The sequence below is a fragment of the Neopelma chrysocephalum genome, unplaced genomic scaffold, assembly GCF_003984885.1.
Source record: "Neopelma chrysocephalum unplaced genomic scaffold, ASM398488v2 Primary Assembly neopelma1_24, whole genome shotgun sequence".
In the NCBI taxonomy this organism is placed as follows: domain Eukaryota; kingdom Metazoa; phylum Chordata; class Aves; order Passeriformes; family Pipridae; genus Neopelma; species Neopelma chrysocephalum.
Genome location: NW_020897693.1, coordinates 17,205,000 through 17,227,134, shown reverse-complemented (window position 1 = coordinate 17,227,134; position 22,135 = coordinate 17,205,000). Strand labels below are relative to the sequence as shown.

The following is a 22,135-nucleotide window of genomic DNA, read 5'->3' as shown; positions in this document are numbered from 1 at the left end:
ACAACTTGAATAAGCAAGCCCCAACTGCTTTAAGCAATCAGGAAAAAAACAGTAGCAACACAAATTTTGTGAAATAAGGAACAGAACAAAAGACAGAATACACTAGCTATGTGTTCCGTCTCTACCACAAACCACATTTTGTAGCTTCAGATAAGGTAATTCCCTCCTGCTTTACTTTCCTCTCCCCAAAAAGTCAAGTGAATACATTCCTCTTGTATTTTGATGGTAAATTTCAGCCACAGAACTGTCTCTTCCTAGGCAGCTCTGTACCGGTGGCAGGGGGCAAGGAAGTGTTCTGATTGTTTTGTTTTTAGAGCAAGGATATGAGTGACATACACCCTTTCATTCACTGCCTTGCACAGCGAGAAAGCTACTAGAAGTCAATACATGCAGAGATCTGATCAGCTTGGTCATTTACATCAAAAACCAGAGCTGCACATCAGAAGCTCAGGCTCCAGCATGAACTCAGGAACAAGCTGCAACAGTGACTGTACTCTTCCTTTCATATACAGGACTCACCTCTGCTGGGCAGGAATGAGAGGGCGTTCATACCCTCTCAAATCTGCTTTAACCACAGACTGATCCCAGTTCGATCACTAGTCAGTACTGTGTCTATAATTTAGAACGAGAAGAAGCATCCCCTCAAGGCCATGAGAAAGCCATACCTATTTGCACTAGGCAAAAAAACACCACACCCCAAAACAAACCACCACCTCCAAACATAATCATTGTCTTCTTATGGAAAAGCCCCAAAATTCAGGTAATAGCTCAAGACATACTTGAAGAAGAAAATAAACACAGCCCCATGGAAAAGGTGACACTCCAGACTTCAGCCAACATCTGCCAAGCATTCCTCCAGAAAACAAGCTCCATTATGGAAGTTTTCTGAGGATGAGCAACCATTTAAATGAAAACAAAACCTTTGAGAAGGCAGACTACAAAGAAAGGTTTGCTCCAGGCTTGGAAGGCAATAAGCAAGAAGTCCAGAATTCTACAAAGTTGCCAAGGTCTTTCACAGCTCTAACTCATGAGTATTTGCATATCAGAAAGATAAAACAGCTGTCTCAACTCAAATCCACATCTCTCTCTTTCAAACTCTTACAAAAGCCGAAAGGATTAAAAGGATTAAGCTCCTCCCTTGCCTGCATTCTGTATCAGAGCCACTTCCCCTCTGGATCCCCACATTCACGCCTTTCCCCAAACACTGAAGAACCTGCAAATGTACGGTAACAAAGGAGATAAGGTGCAGTTTAGGAGTGGGGAGGGTCCTCAAGCTACCTTGTTTCCTTTACTCGAGAACTCAGAAACTTTCTGGTTCTGAAAGGAGAGAGAAAGGAGCAGAGGCAACATTACCCCCTTGTGGCAGCAAAGCAATATGAAAGTAAGTTCTGAGAAAATCCAAGGGGAACAGACTGGTGCTTCTTTTCATACATGCTCTAAGTATGGAGCTATGTGCTGTCAGAAAGGCCATCAAGACCAAAGAGAGATGTGATATGAGCTGGAGTCACTGTACTACCAAGGCAGGTGAGAACGGTACCACTGCTCTCACTCTGCTGCACCTGCTGTTATGTCAGGCCTCTACCTGCCTGACAAGAGCAGGGCACAAAGGTCCACATTCGGTTAACAGGTGAAACCACAGTTAGAGCATTTTAAACTTTCTAAATGAAACACAGCACAGCCAAACTTGCTTGTAATGTACAGCACTGACACCTGGATCACATTTGCAATCCTATATGTAGCTTTCTCATCCAAGCTGAGTGCAACACAATGTTCACTCAGGAAAAAAGACTGTTCACACCGCATAGCAAGAACACAGGCAGGAGCAATCAGAGTCCTCAGATAAGAGATGAATAAAATGAAATTTGATCCTGGACCCTGTTAAATGGTTCCAGAGAATCTGGTCTTCACTTGTCACTTGTGCACAGCACGTCCAACATACTAAAACACACCAAAAAGCAATGCCTTTGGTAAGATGTACAACTTCAGCAGCTCAATTATTTGCACAGCACTGTGGACTCTGCCTTTTATATACTCACAAATAAAACAAAGGAGTTTATACAAGTGTCCCCAGACAAAAACTCCCTCACCTCACATACACTCACTCCTTTCTACCTGTATGCATGGCAAAACCATCACTCAGGACAGTTCAAGACTTCTCAGATGTTCAGATAACTTCAATAGTGTATCTTGTGTGTCAAACTAAATAGGTGAGGCAAGGTGAAAACATTATGCATTCATAAGATCCAGGCACAGAAGTTACTAGTACCACAGTCTACAGAATTTGACCTCTGGAATGAGTGCAGTGGAGTAGTTAGAGAAGTTTAACATAATCGCCAGACAAAGCTTCTTGATGGAAGAATAAGGATAATAAGTGTTTCCTTCTGAAACGTGGGTTTCATGCAAATCTGCCTGGTAATAGGACAGGATGCACCTTTGATTTGCAGTAATGCAAATAAACAAAGACAAAATAAACAGGTAAACAATATCAAAATTGTCCACTTCATATAGTATAAGCAGTTAAATCTGACATCTATGGAGGACAATTTTCCCCTTCCTTTTCCCCATTTATAGGTATTGTTTCACAGAATAAGGTTTGATATGTGTCAACGGCTACATACATGGTCACCACTTGCTCCTTGCATCCATTCCAGAAATACTGTGGCTTGGGGCGCCATGCCAGAACTCAGAAACAACAACAGATTTAAACTCAAATTATTTTCTTTTTTTTTTTCCTGAAAAAAACACACTAGTTCAGTAGATGTCACTTGTGTGATATTAAAATAACCAAAGAGAAAAAATCTGGATCAATTTTATTAGTCAGCATTGCACTGTACCTATCATTAACTGATGAACTTGGATTCTATATACGAACTATATATTCTATAGATGAACTAAGATTCTACATATCATTTTCTTAAGAAGATGGCACTAGCTTCTCTCAAAAAAGCAGCTGACAGAATCCTCTTTCATTCCCTGACCAACTTTTCATTATCAACCTGAACTGGCCCACACAGCAACATCTTAAAGTATTTAAGAGAATCTTTTCCCTCACTGAGATTACAGTATTAACACAGTGCTTCCTCAACACATATTTCAATTAACAGAAAGTTATAGAAAAATTAAGCTAGCTATCATCTGTTGCTCAGTTATCTTCCCTTCATCTACATCTTTCCAACAGTTTCTATCATCAGTTTTATGCAGCACATTTCAAATGACAACTTCAGGGATTTCTGAGGTTCTTTTCACTTTGAGGTTAGAAGTGAGGCAAAGATATCCACAGGGGAAAATCCACTACATTTGAATTAATGAGACCAGGCTGTAGAACCTCAGAAAAGCTAAAGCTCAGTCTCACCAACTTCTGCTTAATGTAGATTGTATACCTTTCCCAAACTCATTGGGGAGTTATACCTCACTGGCATAACTTCAAGAAGGACACAGTTCAATGCCCACACTGCTTTCAGGCCAAGCTGAATGTGATAGGACTCCTTGTACTGCTGAGGCCCCCAGTGACACGCTCCTCCTAACAGAGGTGCCAGACATGTTAGTCATGAATAATGTCACTACATGCTTATTAATACCTTTGTGATTAGCCCAAAATAATTAGTCCAGTACCATCAGAAAGAGCAGAATTCTCTCCCTACCCAGCTGACAAAGCTACATCAAGAGAATGCAAAGAATAGCCTTCATCAAACTACCCTATTCAATTAATTGACCCTCAATAGCAATGTCTTCCCAGTAAGCTACTTCTGAGCCGGGAAGGCCAGGTCAAGGAATAAATCCTGCCCATGGACGGAGAATGAGAACATACAGAGTTTCCAGATAGAATTTTTATTTAAAGTTTTCCAGCTGACCTTTGAATACAGAGCTCAATTGCCCAATGAGGACATCTAATGGAGAGACAAAGAAGAACACAATTATAAGACAGGTTACAAGCAAAACTTGGACTCCAATGCTAAGAATTAACCTGAAGTCAACAGGCACAAAATTACATTGATTGAAAGTGTGTATTCAGTTATCACTTGTACCCTCTGGTTTGAAGCTTATCCTCCCCTCTTCTATTTCCCCAGCACTTTCAGCATTACACAGCTTACATCTAATGACCCTTAGCCACCATCTTTGCATGCTTCTCCAGCTGCAAAGGTTAATAGACATTTTGGACTCTGCTGTGCAGGAATGGTTCCAGCACTTCCACTGTGAAAGCACATCCTAGGTCTGGGAGACATGAAGGTTTGGTGTGAGGCTGTTCACTGTATGCAAAACTTATGTAACTGGGTGGTTGCTGACTTGTTATTGTTTTATAAGGAAAAATATAACCAGCTAATTTGAGAACGGCAGAAAATTACACCAGCAGCACATGCAAGGCTCCTTTTAAGGGAAAAGATTTCATAAAGCCCCCAAGCCCACATGATGTGTTTAACAAGACAGGAAATGAAGTTTTACTTCAAGGAAATTACGATGAGCATTTAATACCAGGCTGCCTACTGCTTCCAGCTTTCTTACCTCAGTATTCTATACTTAACCTACTTCAGTCAGAAGGGAAGCAGGCCCTGCCATGCCTGCTCTTGAGAAAAGTCTGATAACAGAGGCAGGAGACTGTGAAAACAAAAAAAAAGAGTCCCTATGATCTTCTCAGCAACCTCTTCCAGAAAGGTTTTATTACAGGTTTCATCTTACAGGAATTCCTCTGGAATTAAACTCTTGCATCAAACTATGCACTCCAAATTAAAGTCTCAGCACTCCAAATTAAAGTCTCAGCAAAAAAACCACTGTTTGCTCAGGTGACCAGGTAGGCAAGTAACCCTGCACAGATGCTACAGCCACTGGAGCAGGCAGCAGCAACTATCATGGATGACAGGCAAAGTGATGCAGAGATTTAGTCATAGGACTCTAACTGTTAGATAGTAACCCATTCAGCTCCTGCAGGCTGGGGTGGACTGAATTATATGCCTCAGGGTACTTTTAAATTATACAGTTATCTCAGAAAAAAATCACATCTACAGATCCCACTACATCTCACTGTCCAAATATGTGCCAATTGCCTGATTAATAAAAAGGTTATTTGCCCCTGTTATTTCTGACCCTACAGTGACTCATCCTAGAAAACAAGAGACAGGGTGGAGCGATATGAGTATGTACCACTATTTCAAAAGAAAGATAATACAAGACTTACTCAAGTACCATTTTAAAGCTAACTTTTGTCAGCTCCTTCTCACCTCTCTGCCCTTTAATAGGGGACAAGAGGACATCTGACTTCAATTAATGGCAGGTAAGTTCAGGCCCAAGAAAGAAGTAGTTACCATGTAATTAGCTTGAGACTCTCATTATGATAGGACATTAAAAAAAACTGGGACAAGGATTTAGAAGCATATGAATAATTTTATGACCACCACCGCTTATTTGCTATGCAACTACAGCAACAAGAAAGGCAGCCAGTGTTCCAGCCAGAGTATAATCAGCTTATCTGCAGGAAGAAGGAAAGAATTCCTTTTGCTCAAGCACTCTTGTGCAAAAAGTCATCTTAGTCAGTTACATCTGCATCCAACCTGGAAATTTTGCTTTCCTACAGCTCAAAGCATCTATTTCCAAGAAACAGCGAGATTGGACCTTTCCTCTGGGGAAAGCACAAATCACTTGACAGAGAAGATGTGAAACTGAAACCCAGTAAACCCTATCCAAAGTATCACTGTAGCCGAATCATCCATACATGCCAACGAAGACACTTAACGTGTACAGGTCGTTCCTGATGCAAGTTCAATTTAGCTTGTCCTGTTTCTTGTAACATATCTGAAGTTGAAGAGAAATATCCTTCCAAAATAAGAATCACCTTCTTAAAAGAAGAATACACTGAAGCCTAAAATTTTCAGTGATCAGCATGTCCCCAACCACATCAGGTCAACATAAGCCACTTTCAAAACTTACCTCTTTTATCAAGGGCAAACAATCTGCAGAGGTTTGACCAAACACTCACATTTGGGTATATGTCCAAACCACTGACACAGAGCCTTGACTTCTTCTGCCCTATTGGCAACACCATTTATTCTTAACCCTTTCAACTTAACAACTACAACCTCAACAAGACAAAGCACTCAAGAAAGCAATTCTCACTACTCATGTCCAATTTTCCATGCCAATCCTGGGCAGATTCTCCATGTGTGGTATGGGGCACAAAGGACAGCATAACATGTCCTGTGTTCCCACCCTTCTGCAGTGTCTGGGAAACACCAGGAGCACAGTTCACCCAGAGCTCTGCTGCAAGAGCCTGCCCTTTTGCCTGTCAGTAGTATCATCTAGAAGTCCAGTCTCTGTCCTAATCTTCAGAACCCACCTGCAGCATGATAACAGCAGCTATAAAAGACATAAACAACGATGTCTCTATTTTCCTCTACATGAATAGCACACAGTCACATGAGAAAAGATTTTTGACTCTGAAAATACTGAAAAACCTCAGACTAGATGGAAAAGGTTTAAGAAAAAATAGAGGAGGAAGGGCAACCATATATCTTACCTCCTGAGTGAATCCTCCTCTGAGCTTTCCTCAGGCATTTCCTGGTTTAAGGCCTCCTGTGATACATTCCCAGGTCTGCTTGAAGCCGACTGGCTGTAAACTCTTTCCCAGTGCCCCGTCTCCTGGTTAAAGACCACTCCCACGGTCCTCTCCTCCTGCGGGGTGGAAGAGCTGCCCAGCTGCAGTCTGCTAGAGGCAGGAGCTCTGCCCTCGGTTCTCTCTGCAGGCTGCACCTGGCTGGTATTTGGAGGCACACCCTCAAATGTGCTTTGGACCTGCCCTGGTGTGTAGCTAGGCGTGCTTCTTTCCCAGCGCAGCGTGTCATTGTTAAAGGTCAGCAGGTTATGACAAGCACGACAGCGGTTCAGGTGACCCCGGGACAAACTGGAATTGTTTTCACTGCTGTGTGGAGTCTGCTGATGGGAGGGACCTGGTCGATCAGGCTCAATGTTGTTGTTGAGCATTTCTTGAGCCTGTTGCGACTGGCTGGGCTCCCCACCAATCCCCTGATCTAACTCCTGAAGCCGGTCATATTCCAGGAAGAATCGCCTCAAATCACACTGGAGCTCATTACGGATGCTGGCTGGATTGCTCGGGCCAGCACTACTACCACTGTTCACCTCAGCCCCTGGGGTCAGAAAGCCCCTCCCTTCTGTTGCAGAGGTATAGACTGATGCCTGGGAACCTCCCTCCTGCTGTCTGAGCACCGACAGCAAGCTCACAGAGGAGGCACTGGTCCTAGGGGGAGGCATGGCTTCCAGTTCAGACCGAGAGCTCATGTTCAGCACTGTCCTGGACCAGTCAGACCCACCTAAGCCTGAAGCCATCTCTCTCGCAGACTGTTGGTACCGGGACTGATGGCCTGCCAAGGGCCCGCTGAGGGACCGCCGTGTGGGGCCCAGGCTAAGGTTGCGCAGGGTGTTGCCAGCAGTGCTGCTCTGAACTGTGCTGAAAGCAGAGGGCCTGTTAAGTATCCCCTGCTCTTCCTGCGCTACAGATGCCTGCTCTGGGGGTTGATAAGGCTCTGTCTGCACAGAGGAGAAGGAAGTGCCAGTGGCCCCAGAAGACGTGGAGGGTGCATTTTCCTGGTGTGGGAAGAGAGAAGAAGGAAGTCTTGCACTAGAGCATCGGCTGCAAAGGCACAACATCCCCAGGTGCTGGCAGCACTCTGCTGTGGGATAGCTGACTCGCTCCCGGAGCCTGTTATAGACAGATGCCCTTGTGTTCTCACTGGCTGGAGGCGGAGGTGGTGGTGGTGGAGGCGGTGGAGGGGATGGGGTAGCAGAGTCTTGAACACTGTTTTGCTCTCCCACCTGTATGCCAGAGGAGCGGGAGGACAACATATGCAGGAAGTTGTGGAGGAGGGGTGTGCGCCTCACAGGCTGAGATGGAAGGATAGCGCGCTGACGATAATGAGGCATCTCTGTGCTGTCCACGGAGATTTCCACTTCCTCATCGCTCTGCAGAAGGAAACAATCAAAGTTCAATCACCTTAAGGCAAAATCCTATACCTCCAAATAAACAGCCAAAAGTCAGCTACCACCCCAGATAGATGAAAGGATGTGATAAGCCCCTTTCTAAAGCCCTTGACTTGCAGGAAACCGGTTGAGACAACTTCCAAGCTCATTTTATGGATACAGACAACCTCTTCCCAGTGAGCCCAGTGAGCTTTGACAACACACTATTCATACAAACAGAAGAATCAACATCTGAGGGCTAGCAGCTGAGGGGAGGATTATTAATACCTCAAATAACTTCAAATCCACAAAGAATGTCACAACAAAAGACATGCTCCTGAAAGAGCAGGACCATCACGAGATTTGTCTCACCACTAATCAGACAGTGAGGGCAAAACAAATACATTTTGGAAAGCACTTTATTAGCCCTGCACATAGCACAAGAACATTCATGTAACCAATTAAGGTGAGACAAAACTCAGCTTAGGAGGACTTCAGGTTTTCAGAAAAGCACAAGGCTGCTTAGAAACAGACCAAGGTTAAAGCAGAGCATCTTGTAATTAGCCAGTCAATACAGGTACTGACATTCCCCTTACCTGCTGGTTAGAAGGGTTAACAATTGCTGTGAGCAAGTAGTGTCCCAAGGGATCAAACCGTACCAGCCTAAAACAAAAGCAGTGCCAGAGTATCAATCATCAGTTCACATTCCACATTGACACAGGAAGTTGGACACAGCAAGGAAGAAAACCCCACAGGAAATATTTGCAGTGAGAACATTGCTACATTATCATCATTTTCTTATGAAGGACGTCAAAAAGTTTATGCACTAAGAAGAACAAAACATACTGATCTAGCTGAAGATTGCAGCTATTTTATAGTCCACAGCAACACTATAGAGAAGTTAAAAGGTGGAAGTAAGTACTGCTGTATCAATTGAAATAACTAGAAAATTTAAAGGAATATGCATATTTATACTATAAAATGGAATTTGGTACAAAGGGAGACATTAACTTGCCTTGAATGTCACATCATTGTCTTATTTTAAATGGCTCAAAAGAAGGCATCAAGTTTCCAGCAATGCAGTTTCCTCTACAAGTGCACCTAAGTAATAGCTCAGCACTCTCTTCCAGCACCTTCTGGTTTCTCTCATCCTTATGGCTGACAAGTTTAATTACTAAGCTTACAAATCAACATGAAGTAGATTCTGGGCAATTACTGGACACATGTCCTATTACAAATACAAACAACCAAGCCGATATATTACTTCTAACTGCTTTTCTTCCTGCTCACAGAACTGGTTTTTTATCAGCTGAGTTAAGGAGCTGCAAGCAACACTTCGCTCCACTGTCTCAGTGCAGAGGATGCAGCATCCCAGAGGAATGCCCCGCACCCCCCAGATCTGAGCATTTTTCACATACAAGTGTTCTCTTCATCCAGGAACAGAACTCACCTGACCCGCTCCATTTCACTAGCTGTTTTCACCACTGCAAAAGGCTCCCGACGACTCCAGTCCCAGAAATGTATCTCATTGGCAGTAGCAATCAGCAAGAGCTGAGCCGTAGGATGAAAAGCAAGTGATGCAATGGCATTGTTGCTATCTGTGAACCAGCTCTCACTTCCACCCTAGAGTGGGGAATCAAGAACCACCAGCAGTTTACTACAAAGTTTGCGATCATTAAATTTCCATGCATGTGCCAGAACTATAAGACTGCCTAGAGTATTGGAAATGACATGCTTTCCTGGCAACAACAACAGCTGTTCCCATACAAGGTCACGTGCCATGTCTAGAATGTAACGCTACCGCAGATGTATTTTTGTAGGTAAGTGCGTCTCAAGCAGCCTGTAAAAATGCTTCATTTTAGAGCAACCAGATAAAAGTACATGTGTTTTGTCTCTGTGCCAATCACCAGACTAGGTAGAACTGGCAGAGCAGCAGCTTCTCTACTGAACAGTTCAGATATGCTCAGTGGAATGACAAATGGCATGTCTTCCACATAAGCTAAACAGGCATCTCGCATAAAGTTCTGCAGCATTACCTGTACCACTCTAATAAACTAAACAGGCACAGTTTACTTCATCGAGTTTTATCCTTCACCAACTCCTGCAGAAGCATGACCTAACTGGCAGGATTGAATGAAGAATCTGTCACTTCCTCTCTAGACAGAAGAGGATGGCTATGGTCTGTTCTATGCTTTTAGAGACAGGTCCCAGTAAAGCTTCTCGGAGCTCTATTACCAGGTAACATTTGGAAAACAAACTCAGATTAAAAAAGTCACCACCCATCAAATAGCAAAGGAACGTATATTTCAGGAAAGACTTACATGTAAATCCCAAATTCTAACCTCCCCATCTAGGCATCCTGAAGCAATGAGGCCCGGGATGGTGGGATGGAAGGTGACACACCAGGGAGTGCGGCGATGTCCAACCAAGGAATGAACACACTTGCCCGTTTTCACCTCTGTGATGTAGATGTTGTGGTTCACATGTGTGGAAGCCATTAGGGTCCTGGGAATGCAGAAGGTAGGACAAACATTAGCATGAGGAAAGTACAGCAAAATCAGACCACGGGTACGGTCTGTTCACACCTAACCCAGCAACTCTCCCTCACAGAGCTCAAAAGGTAAGAGGCTACTGTTTCACCAGTGGCCACAAAGATTCCTGTAGCCAGATTTCAGGGTCCATGCAAATATGATCTCATCTGAATCTGCAAGCACAAACTTGACCTTGAATGTCAGAGTGAACATGCAGCTCAGAAGGAACTCCTGAGTGACAATTTGGGGCAAATAAATATTCCCAACTCTCCATACCATCTCAACCACTGTCAAATCAAGTGATGTTATGAGGGATCCCACCTCCATTTCTGCTTTCAATACACGCATCGTTCTGCTCTGTTCTTTTTTCCTAGATATCCCAGTGAGCGTGCCACATAACTTGAGCATGTTGTATTAAAAATTTTTTTACTCCCTCTAGTTTCTTATGAAATCCCATGGTGGCTGCACAGATCTTTTTTCCTTAGAACTTCGTATACCTGGGTACCTCAGAAATTAAACACCAACTATGCTCGAAGCTGTGAGATTAGGAAGGTGCGCACATTCCATCCATGCACGTCAGGAACTAGAAGTTTCACTCGGTTGTTCGGGACTGGACAACTCAATGGGCACAAGCCTCCATCACTTTTGTAAGTGTAGGGAGACTGCTGAAACAGGGAACGAACTAGGAGTTAATTACCTGTCTGGACTAAACGCCAGCAAGAAGGTGGAGCGTGGACTGTCTGGTAACTCAACTTTCTGAAAAAGCCAACAAAGCAGGAAGTGTTGCAAGAGTCATATGATCATACTTTACTGTAAGCCACAAAGACAACAGGGGGAACCCGCTGCAGGAACATATCTAGTATCACATCACTGCAGGAACTGAACAGAGCCAGAGAGCATATCAAGCGTAACACATGAAATGTACAATCACAAGACAATTTATTTCAAATCCCTGCCTCCCTTCCCCCACTCCAAGATCAAGCTACGCAGCTCTATCCCACAACCTTACCTTGCCCTCCCATTTCATCCATCGAGTTTTATCCTCCACCAACTCCTGCAGAAGCCGCTGAGCACCCAAGGCTTGGGTACCCCGTTCCCTACCCCACAGGATGCGGACAGCATTCTTCTCTGGGACAACCTTCATGGCTCTCCGCTGCCAACACTACACCAGCTACTCGGAGGAGACACCAGCAGGTTCCAGATGACAACTAAGACCAAGCTACAAATAGGCTATCCACATTTCAGTTGTTTATCTTCATGGAAATCTAGAAAGATAAGACACAGATAAGGAAGGCAGCTTTTACCTTGATCACCCAGATGAAGTAAGAGCTTTGAATCCCATAGTACTATATTTAAGAGAAAAATCTCTCTGTCCTCTCCCACAGCCTTTGCTACCTGCTTCCATAATACAGATCCAGCTTTGACATTTCTGCAGCCAAAGACTACTTGGAAAGTATCCATCTTTTTCCTTGTACACATGCCCTAGGCACACCACACCTAAAGGGAATTAAAACTTGGCCTTGAAACTTTTTCCCTTCCCTTTATCTCTTGCTGTATATAATAAAGAAGAAAAGATTACACCTTGAAGATTTAGGTCCTATCTGGGAGCTGTGACTGATAGCTAGAGGAATAGTACTACAAAATTGACAATATGAGGAAAATATGACAATTGACAGAGGAGTCTCCAGGGAATAATTCAAATTTCAATAACAGTAATTATTATCACTATAAAGGTCAGAAGACTGATAGATCCCAAGTCCAAAATACTTCCAACTCCATCACAATAGCTTAAAACATATAAAACCAATCATATATTGGACCAAACCTTACACTGCAGCGGCATCTTGGCCAACTCTATCAAGATTATTCATTCCACCTCTCTGCACATCATCTTTTGATCTACATTGCTCTTGGAACAATAGTTCACCCAAGTAATGCACAATGGCAAAGACTAATGCTTTTGATACACTTTGAGCTGCAAAGGAAAGCATTAATACACATTGTTTAGAAAAAGAAAATTAATTCTTTGAAAGAACTAAATACAGTGACTTTAATAACAACTGAGTTACACAGCTTTTGAGTGGTGTTGTGCATTGGAGTTTGCCACAAAAGCTCTCCAGAAAAGTTTCTTTGATTAGGTAAACTAAGAAACTTTGCTGCAATGCTATTACCTTTTGATCCCAGCAGAGCGTGCATACTACTCTGCCATCTCTTTAGAACATAAAGATCTGAAGACAAATCCTCCTCAGTTCATCTAACATTGAACAAAACAATCAATATTCAACAGAGAAGAAAAAGAAAGTAGCAACTTGAAAAAGCAAAAAACACATACAGGGAAAAAAGGTTAATGTACACAAGACATGAATTGTTAAATGACAGAATAGTCATTAGTAAACCTTTCTTTCCTCTCACTGTCCCTAAATAAAAACCACCCTGAACAGATTAAGACAGCTGCTGCTTACAGGGAGGAGCTGTCTGAAGAGATAACCCAGGAAAAGGAGTTCTAATAAAGCAGACCAGTTTTCATTTGCAAAAGTACAATAAAGAATACTGGAGCAATGAACAAGTAAAGGCATCCATTTTCCTAGAAAAGAAATTCTCCACAATGAAATTCAAGCTAGCTGAAAATTCCCTGATGCTTAATGTAAACAGCATGGAGATCATGTATTTTAGAGAAGCTGAACTCCACAGTGTAAAATAAGCCTTCTTTTGAGAACCTGTGAAAGTCAGCCAAATGTTAGGTAGGAATTATTTTACAAAATAAAAGTCTTATTGGAAAGCAACATAAAAACTCAAGATGTCATGCTGCAAGCGAACTCCTAAAAACAACTGTACAGATTAAAAAAGCCCAGATCCAAAAAAGCTAGAACAAGGATAACTGGAATAGAGACATCGAAAAGCACAATATAATGCAGAAATCCCTAAACCAAAAATCTTTTTTCACCAAATGCTAATAAATCCCGGTTAAGATTCTGCAAACAGCCCCAGTCACCCGTGTTCAGAAATTACTGGATTCAGACGGTAAGCAGCATGGAGAAGAAGGACAGCTCAGAACAATACAGGCAACAAAAAGCCTATTTTACAGGGGGAAACTGTAAGTCTAGTTTTGTCTAGTAAAATTAAGAAAACAGTAGCTGAATATTCTATATGGGTGAATTTAAGGAATAATGGCTACAACAACCTGAGAATAAACATAGAAACAGGACATCAATGGAAGACCAAACCTGCAGCTGTAATAAGCTGGAAGTTTGAAGAAATCTAAAACATTAAGCTTTGGAACAGCCTTTCAGTAGCTTTAAAGGCCAAAAAAACTACATAACTTAAGAGATCCTGATAATTTATAAGTGGGATAACCCAATTACCCCTGAGAAAGAACAAGCTCTGACAACCTAGCAACATTTCAGCCCCTTCAGAAGAACCAATGTTCCCTCAAGTACAATAGCAACAAGGAAATCAAGAGGTTTAACAAACAATTTATGTTTATTTATGTCATGGGTTGGCAAGTTTACATATTGTAAAATAAAGGGACAGATAACACCTACAACTGCAGTCAGTGAACCTCTAGTTTCACCTTACTGATAGATCTCCACCACTATATAAAGTCAAGTACATACCCTAAGACAGTTTATCTAAATCTGTGTATGTGTCCTAATTTATTCAACTAATTTGGCTATAACAAACACTTAACATGTGAGCTTCCTGAGTGTTTGACCTTGATGTTTTTTCCTCAGGGACTGTCCCTCATTTTTTCAGCTTCTTCTGACTCATGTCTTTATCCCATTTGAAAAGTAAGCAAAAGAAAACTGGATTCAAATGCCTTCACAGTACTCTGCTAAGCTGCTCAACATTTTTAAAAGCTGTGATCTCTTCAGAAAACACTGAATGTATCCTTGAATGATGCTGGGACTTAAGTGTTACCCTGGACCCCTTTGGGGACCAAGCTTTATCCTGTCTGAATTAGCTTGAACCAACTCCAAACATTTTCCTCAAATATAAGTCAAACAATGACAGCATGTTATTAAATACCATTAGCAGATAAACTATTGAAGTACCAACCATATTTATAGCTACTCATTAGCCATCTGACTAACAAAGTTTAAATTAAATGCAGTGGGTTTGAAAATACTTCTTGGGCCTCAGCATAAAGAAAACTTGCAGCTCACTGGATCAAACCTGTTCGGGCAAGTGGTGGACTAATTCAGTAACAGCTTCTATTACAAATACCCACGCTATCACAACTGATAAACAGCTGACTACCTAAACAGGGATTGGTAGTGTTCTCTATTCTTCTTGTTGTTGTTTTTTTGGGGGGTTTGTTTTAGGTTTTGTGGGCTTTTTGTCTTTTTTGTTTTGTTTCTTTGGGTTTTTTTTTTGTTTTTTTTGGGGGGGAAGGTGGTAGAAGCAGTTTTGGTTGGTTTAATTAGGACGACCAAAAGTGGAGTCCAACAACTGCAAGATTAGCTGATGCCCTGGATGTGGTCCAGGGCACCAAAGAAATTCTGAAAGTGGAGACTCAAGAAATTTTTATATAATTGGCAGCTTTCTTTCCTTAACAGTTTTCTCCCTTCGGGGCATTTCAGGACAACATGCTGGACTGTTTACAGTTTTGGAAAGAGCATTACAGAGCCCAACCCCAAGCCTTGTACTTGCTCTGTACCAGCTGTTCTCAAAGAGGCCTGAAGGATTCCCAGCATTAGAGCGATACAAGCTCACTTGTAATTACCACTTTTATGACACTGAACCTCTAGAAAACCAAAGCAAAGCAGCAAACTGGTAAAACTTCATGGTGGTACAGGACCCCTTGAAAACACTGACAAAAAGGTAGGGAGAGAAGAGGAATAAAAAGATGCACATTCAAATGGTCATATAGAAAGGATGTCAAGATATTTTATGCATTATGAAATGGTTTACCGTTCCAGTTAGAAACTTCAGCACCTTACAGAGATTATGGTCCCATCTCTTAACATGCCCCTTCCTCATCTCTGGTATAACTAACTTTGTGCCGATTCTGGTACCTCCATGCTGGGAGCACAGTTGGCTTTGATACAAAGAATAATATTGGAACACTATCTATTTCATGTTATTCAATTCTCCATTGGGGAAAAAAGTTATTCCATGTGGCCTTCAGCTTTCAAATCTATTACCACTCCAAAGGACATTGTGGTTGCATGCTGAGCCCAATACTAAAAGCCTTTCCTAATGTGTGTGTACAGAATCAGTGTAAACAGCTCTATCAGTGTTTTAAAAAAAAACAAAAATAAAGCTGCAAACAGTAAAAGCTATTTGTAAAGGAAGATCTAACCAGAAGATAGAAATCTCCAAATAATTTCAGACAATTCTGCTGCCCAAAGATCTCAAGTGACTGACGAAGAAAGAGGCAACATTAAGTGAAATATAAAAGTTGTCACCGACTTCGCAATCTGGGATCCACAGAGAGAACACATGTATAAGCCTCCCTAGAAAAGGCAGAGGAAAGAAAGCATGTGCTGGTAGTTTCTGTCTCGAAGTCCCTTTGTTGAGTTTTAAGACTTACAGAACACATTGACTGTAAAATGGATATGATCCACACAGCTTATGGGCCAATGCAATCTGTATACTTTGTATTAAAAGAACACACGGGGGGGGGGGGAAACACAACAAAACAGAACAAAAAAAACCCTGTTGTGAACAATGAGGCATGTCGCTGTCCTGCAAAACCACAAGCAAACTTGTCTCTAGAAAAGAAGAGGAAACAGATTATTAGTACCGGGAACTATCCCTGCTCTGGCCAAGGGCCTTCCTATCTTGTAAGCCAGTTACTTCTGTTTTCAAAATGTCTGTAAGTGAAGTGTCCAGCACTAACAATGGAGTGTGCCATTGCAACTATTCCAAATTATAAACTGCAGCATCTCAGGCTTGGAACACCAGCAACATATTCAAGAGAACTGTTTATGTAGAATGTATTTAATACATTCTAGTAATTTAATAAATATTAGCAATAATTTAGCATTCCTGCTATTGTACATGTGGGGGGGTTCTCCAAGAATGATCAGGAGATCACAAAACAGGCATGAAAACAGTGTGTGCAGCACTAAGCCCAAATGTTTTATCTTCACAGTGATCCTAATGAAGGCTGCAGTCACAAGACATGCTATTTCCTCAAAGGAGTTTCTACAAGTCAGTTCCCTTTGTATTTCACACAGTTTAATTTTGAGGCAAACTCTCTTATCAAGACCCCTTACGTTTTTCAGAAGCTCAAAAGAGCAAAGAATAAATCATTGTGCACACTGAAAACAGTAAAAGATCATCTTGCCAAGGACTACAGACTACACAGTCCCTCCTTCTTTTACAGGCACTTCACTGATTAAGTAATAAAACCCGGTTTTGAGACCCACAGACAGGAGATCTCCAAGAACAAACCAGATGACTAAAACATAATTTGGAACATATATGAGCAATCACACAGTTCCAGGGACTTTTTTAGTTCCCTTCCTTGTTACAATCCATGTTTCCCTCTCTTCTGCAATACAGAGATTATGACGCCATCGTTTTCCTAAACTGCACAAAACAATATAATGTAAGAAACGCAGAAATGCTATCCCAGATAGAAGACATGAATTATACTTGCAATTTTATTAAAAATACTGATTCAATTCATACCAAATGTCATGCCATTCCCACTAACCCTTTTCATGTCTCCACTTGAAAGACTGAGCAAAACTAAAAAAAAAGTTTATGTAAAACCAAAACAAAAAAGCTGATTTGCCCTCTTTGCACTGCATCAACTCAGCTAAACAAACAAGACAACTCAAGGAGTCCTAGTTTGGTAAGTAATTGAACTATGTAGCACTGGAATTTGAGCAATGTTATAACAACAACAAAATCAGTAAAAAATAGGTGACATGACTCATATCCAGAATAGCTGCACACGTCAAAACTTAACACAAGTGTTGGAAGAATGGGACTATGTTCCTTATTAAGTGACAGGACCATATGAATTTCTGGCGATGTACCTGACCAGCTACATGTTTAAATTTACTTCAAACAACATGATTTGTCTTTCCTTAACTCCATTTGTGATACTTCTATATGATCTTTGTCACCATTTGCAGAGATATTAGCTCTTCAGCAAAAAAACAAAGAAAAACAAAACAACAACCAACCAAAAAAAACCAAACACCAGAAAGCATTTTGCATAGAGCAAACTTCAAGATACCTTGCAGTAATATCTAAATGAACAGAAAATTGAAAATAAAGCTACATTGCACTAGAATATTTAAAAAGGCTAACCCACAAACAAAAACAGTCCACAGAGGGGTAACAAACAATTACCTTTAGGCATAGTTAACCAAAACAATGAAAAAAGCAAAACTAGAATCCATTCTCTCGTTCTGTTTCTACTTATGTGTCCTTAATTATGCTAAAAAAAAAAGCAGTTTAATTTAAAAATTTAATTAGAGCAAGAGCCAGTTTTCAACTAAGTGCCCCTAAATATGGAGAATTAAAAAAAAAACACTATTAAAAAGCCTTAGGAGGAGAGACAGCAAGTTTATGATGCAACTATGCAATAGAGTCCAAAACTAATACCATGAAGGCACTTTAATTACATGGCCCTGGTTTTACTCTTCAAAGTTTTTAAATATTTCCCAAAGTATAATTCTGTAAGCTGAAATTTTTCTTTGATCAAGGCCAGAGAGAGGTAGGAAAGTAATTCAAAAGCAAATCTTCTGCAGATGCACTAGACCCACTGCTCTAAATTGTATCCACTGCAGTAAGTGCTTCCACATAAATCAGAACAGGATTCCTAAAGAAAAATAACTTGTATTAGTGCTTCATGATTGAAAAATTCAATTCAAATTGAAACTACAAACAGCTCCGGAGATTCAATTACATTACAAAGATGTCAATAGTACATTGTCATTTCAAGATCCTGTATGACTGCAACAAGGAGCTGATTGCTATTAGAATCTTAATTTGTCTTCCCAGTCTGGATTAAATGAGTTGAATATGCTTTGGAGAACTTTTCAATCAAAAGAAATACACTAAATTGCTAGCTATTTACAGCAAAATTGTGAAGAAGAGAGAAACTTGCAGATATCAACTCCTAAAGGTCAGAAAATGAATGGTAAAAATAAAAAGGGAAGTAATAAAAATCAATATAAGTGATCAGCCACATCTGGAGTCTGACAGTTTCATTTACCAATGAGAATATGGAGCATTTTCCTGATTATTATTACAATTTCCACATAAACTTAATGAATTCTTGAGAAGAGAGATATTAGTTTCAATCCAGAAGACAGGACGAGAATAAATATAATTTCACAGAACTGTAAGATAAGTCAAACAGCAGAACTGAGATCCAGAAGATTAAGAGTTGGTTTCCACAATTCCATACTCAAACCATGGCATCTTTTGTTAAGTACCGTACACAGCAGAAAATGAGGGTCAGAGAGAAGAGAAAGCTACAGCAACAGAGAAAGAGACAAACAGAGCGACATAGAATTCAGATTAACCCCCTAAAAGAATTATTCTCAATTAGGTAGAAAGGTAAAGAAATTTTCAATTCAAAATCCCAGTGTTTACATTCAAAGTCACATCAAGGTTCCTCAACCTCAAAGGCCACAGCCAAGTGCCCCCAACTGACATCATACACAACAGAATTTTGGGAGTGCCCAGACAACAAAGTAGCAGAGTAGCACTGGGTACCACAAGATGAAGACAAAGTGTTTTATGCATTCAAGGCTGCACGTGCACCTTACCCAAGTAATAAACAACTGGAAGCAAAAACACATATTAAAAAACACAGGCTATATAATTTCTTGCTCACATGGAAGTAAGTTATCAAGACAAAAAGCAAAAATGATCCACACAGAGGCTGAAGTCTTCACACAAAGATGTATCGGAACTAAAGAAGAGGTGTGAGACAAAGAAGATTTAGACTCTGAACAAAGAAACAGCCAATTCCTGACACCCTTGCCCTTTTTGGCCTTGGACTGAGGCTGTGGAGAAATAAATAGGGAGAGGCAAAAGTGTCCAAAACACGGGTCAGAGATTCCTGTCAGCAATTCTATGCTGCTCAAGGTGGAGAATTAGTACTACATACCAGGAAGAAGGAAGCAGGAATCACTCTGCAACAACAGCCCAAAATACCTCACTGAGAACATCTGGAGTTGTGCGAGCACACAGATTAAGGTGACGCTCTCCATGCTCAAGCCTGACAGCTCATTGTCCGGAATGCCTTCGACAGTCTACCAAAGCTGGAGACAACAAACAGTTACCAGACAACAATCCCAGAGTTCTTAACAACCCATGTTAAGCCTTGAGAGGCAGGTATGTACATCTCCTCTTGTAGAGGCATGTGCGTCTCCTCTGTTTCAAGCAACCCAATCAATGGGTCTTTCATTAGGCAACTACTATACCATTTACTAACTTTCCATTCAAAGATTTCTAATATTAATCCTCTTCCACAGCATATCCCATTGTCATTCAACTTTTGTAAACCAAAATTCTTTTGTCCTTGCCTTATTAATATTTTGTTTCTATCACTCTCCTTGATGGGTTAGCACAGGGCTACTAACAAAAGGACCCTTTATTGGGTCCTTGATAATGCAAACTCGGTAGGGGGGAAAAAAAAAGTACCTTAATGCTATTTGCATTAGTAATACTAATAAGTATTCACAACAACAATAACTCTGCAAGAGCCATGAGTTCAGTTAGCTTGCTAACCATGGTACAAAAGATACCAGAGTATCTTTCCAGAAGTTTCTTTAAAAAATAAGTATTCAAATGCCAAACTTCTGGCAGAGGGATAGTAGCACACAGCATCATTGCTTGCCTTCTTTAAAACTGGTTTTTACAGCTGCATAAAAGTTAGAAATGCTGCACCGAAAGTGGAAAAGTAGGAAACAACCCAACAAGAATCCAGAGGGTCAGTTATGACTCAGAAAAGGGCAAAAGAAAAAAAAATGAGAAGAAGCTGTCAGCAAAGTAAACTCTCAGCATAAACTGCCCAGCAACTCAATCTGAAAAGGCAAGTCCAGATATTTGGATCCAAATATATTCTTCACTCCAAGCATTATGAAAAATATAAATGCTAGTGAACTGCCCTACTCATTAACAGCCACACTGCCACAAATCAGCAGACGAGTACAATGCACTTACTCGTGATTGCTGAAACACCAGTGGACTAGATTTAAAAAAAACCCCAAACCTACAGAAGCATCAATTGTGGACTCCAGAACTGGCACACAAGCTACACTGAACAGCTCTGAATGTTAGAAAATGCATTACAGCAGCCCTTTAGAACACAAAAAAGGATTTTAAATTTACCAGAGAATTTCAGGTCCTGTTGCCTATGTCACCCATAAGGCATTCAAATCTGCACCACATTCTCAAAACTGACCCAACAACAAACTTAAACAATCCAGTAATGGACTGGCAATAAGTACACATTACCAGCAGGTCATTCTTAGGTCCCTTTTTAACATTCCCATTAGCAATTTGAAAGAGGATGGGAGTGGCAAAGGCAAAGAAGCCAGATGACACTTGCAGAGGACACCAAGCTGGGTGGAGCAGTAAACAAGGACAAGTATAGAAGAACATACTGGGTTTTTAAATAAAGACCAAAGCACACTTCATACAGAGGAGAAAATGGAGCAGCACTGAGCACTGACCACATTTACGCAGACTTCACACTCACAGAACTAACCCTCCTGAGGAGGGGCTCGCACCTAGATAACAGCAACTCTTGAATCAGTCTGTTACAACAAAACAACACTGAAAAGTGTGTAGTGCAAAAAACTACGTGTAACCACCTACACCATATCTTGAAGATGAAATGCTGTTTTAGTGCAGGAAAAATTGCTTTCCAAAGGCAGCAGAACGCACGGTACTGGCAGGATCACAAGTAATCTCAAAATACTACACAACCACTACAGAAATTTAGGTGTTGTCTGGAGGAATGTTGCAGATGAAAACAAAAAAACGTTCCCACAGCTGGTGAATCAGCTGGGCTCGCTCCCTCACAAGACAAGAAGTAACTGGAAGCACACCTGAACGCATTTTATGCGAAACACTACTTTCAAAAGCAAGTGTTCTGCAACACAAGGCGAATACCATAATAGATAATAGAGCAACCAACACTTCCTACAGGTTTTATTTGGGTAAAGCCGGAAAACAAAAACAGCAACGACAAAAAACATGATTCCAGAGCAGCCCAGCCGCCGGACCAGACCCTCAGGAGAGCGGGGGCGATGGGCAGAGAAGCGCAAGGCATCTAAACTCGGATACAAAATCCAGTTTGAGGAGCGCTCCGGAGGGCAGACGGCGAGCAGGGGCCCCTCCCCGCTCTCCCCGGAGGCTCCCGTCCCGTCACCCCCGGCCCACGGAAGCACCGCCGCGGTCTCGCCCTCCCGCAGCAGCGCCCGGCCCGGGGCAGCGCAGCGGCCTCCCCGCTGCCCCCTCCCCTGGAAGGCCGCGGCCCCGGAGCTCATACACAAAGGCCCCGGCAGCGAGGCCCCCTTCCCTTCCCGGCCGCGCTCCGCCCGCCGCGGCCCGGCAGGGGCCGGTCCCGCTGCCTTCCAGGGCGCCACCGCGGGGACGGCCGCGCCCCCCCGCCCGTGAGCGGCGGCGCGACCTCGTCGCGGGGCCGGCCGCGCGTAGGC

The 22,135-nt window shown here is 41.8% G+C and overlaps 1 protein-coding gene across 2 annotated transcripts in view; it reads right to left on the bottom strand.

The window, feature by feature from the left end:
* AMBRA1 (autophagy and beclin 1 regulator 1) overlaps positions 1-11,758 on the bottom strand; it is a 119,208-nt gene extending 107,450 nt beyond the window's left edge. Inside the window, exons 1-7 of one of the 2 annotated variants that reach the window (XM_027705604.1) lie at positions 11,503-11,758; positions 11,191-11,249; positions 10,284-10,467; positions 9,413-9,585; positions 8,559-8,625; positions 7,819-7,965; positions 6,506-6,660 (exon numbers count right to left, since the gene is read on the bottom strand). In XM_027705604.1, the coding sequence (XP_027561405.1) occupies positions 6,506-6,660; positions 7,819-7,965; positions 8,559-8,625; positions 9,413-9,585; positions 10,284-10,467; positions 11,191-11,249; positions 11,503-11,637 (920 nt within the window). In that variant the 5' untranslated portion in view covers positions 11,638-11,758. Of the gene's footprint in view, positions 1-6,505; positions 7,966-8,558; positions 8,626-9,412; positions 9,586-10,283; positions 10,468-11,190; positions 11,250-11,502 lie in introns of both variants that reach the window. The other variant, XM_027705594.1, reaches the window with a different exon arrangement.
* Positions 11,759-22,135: the final 10,377 nt, after the last annotated feature.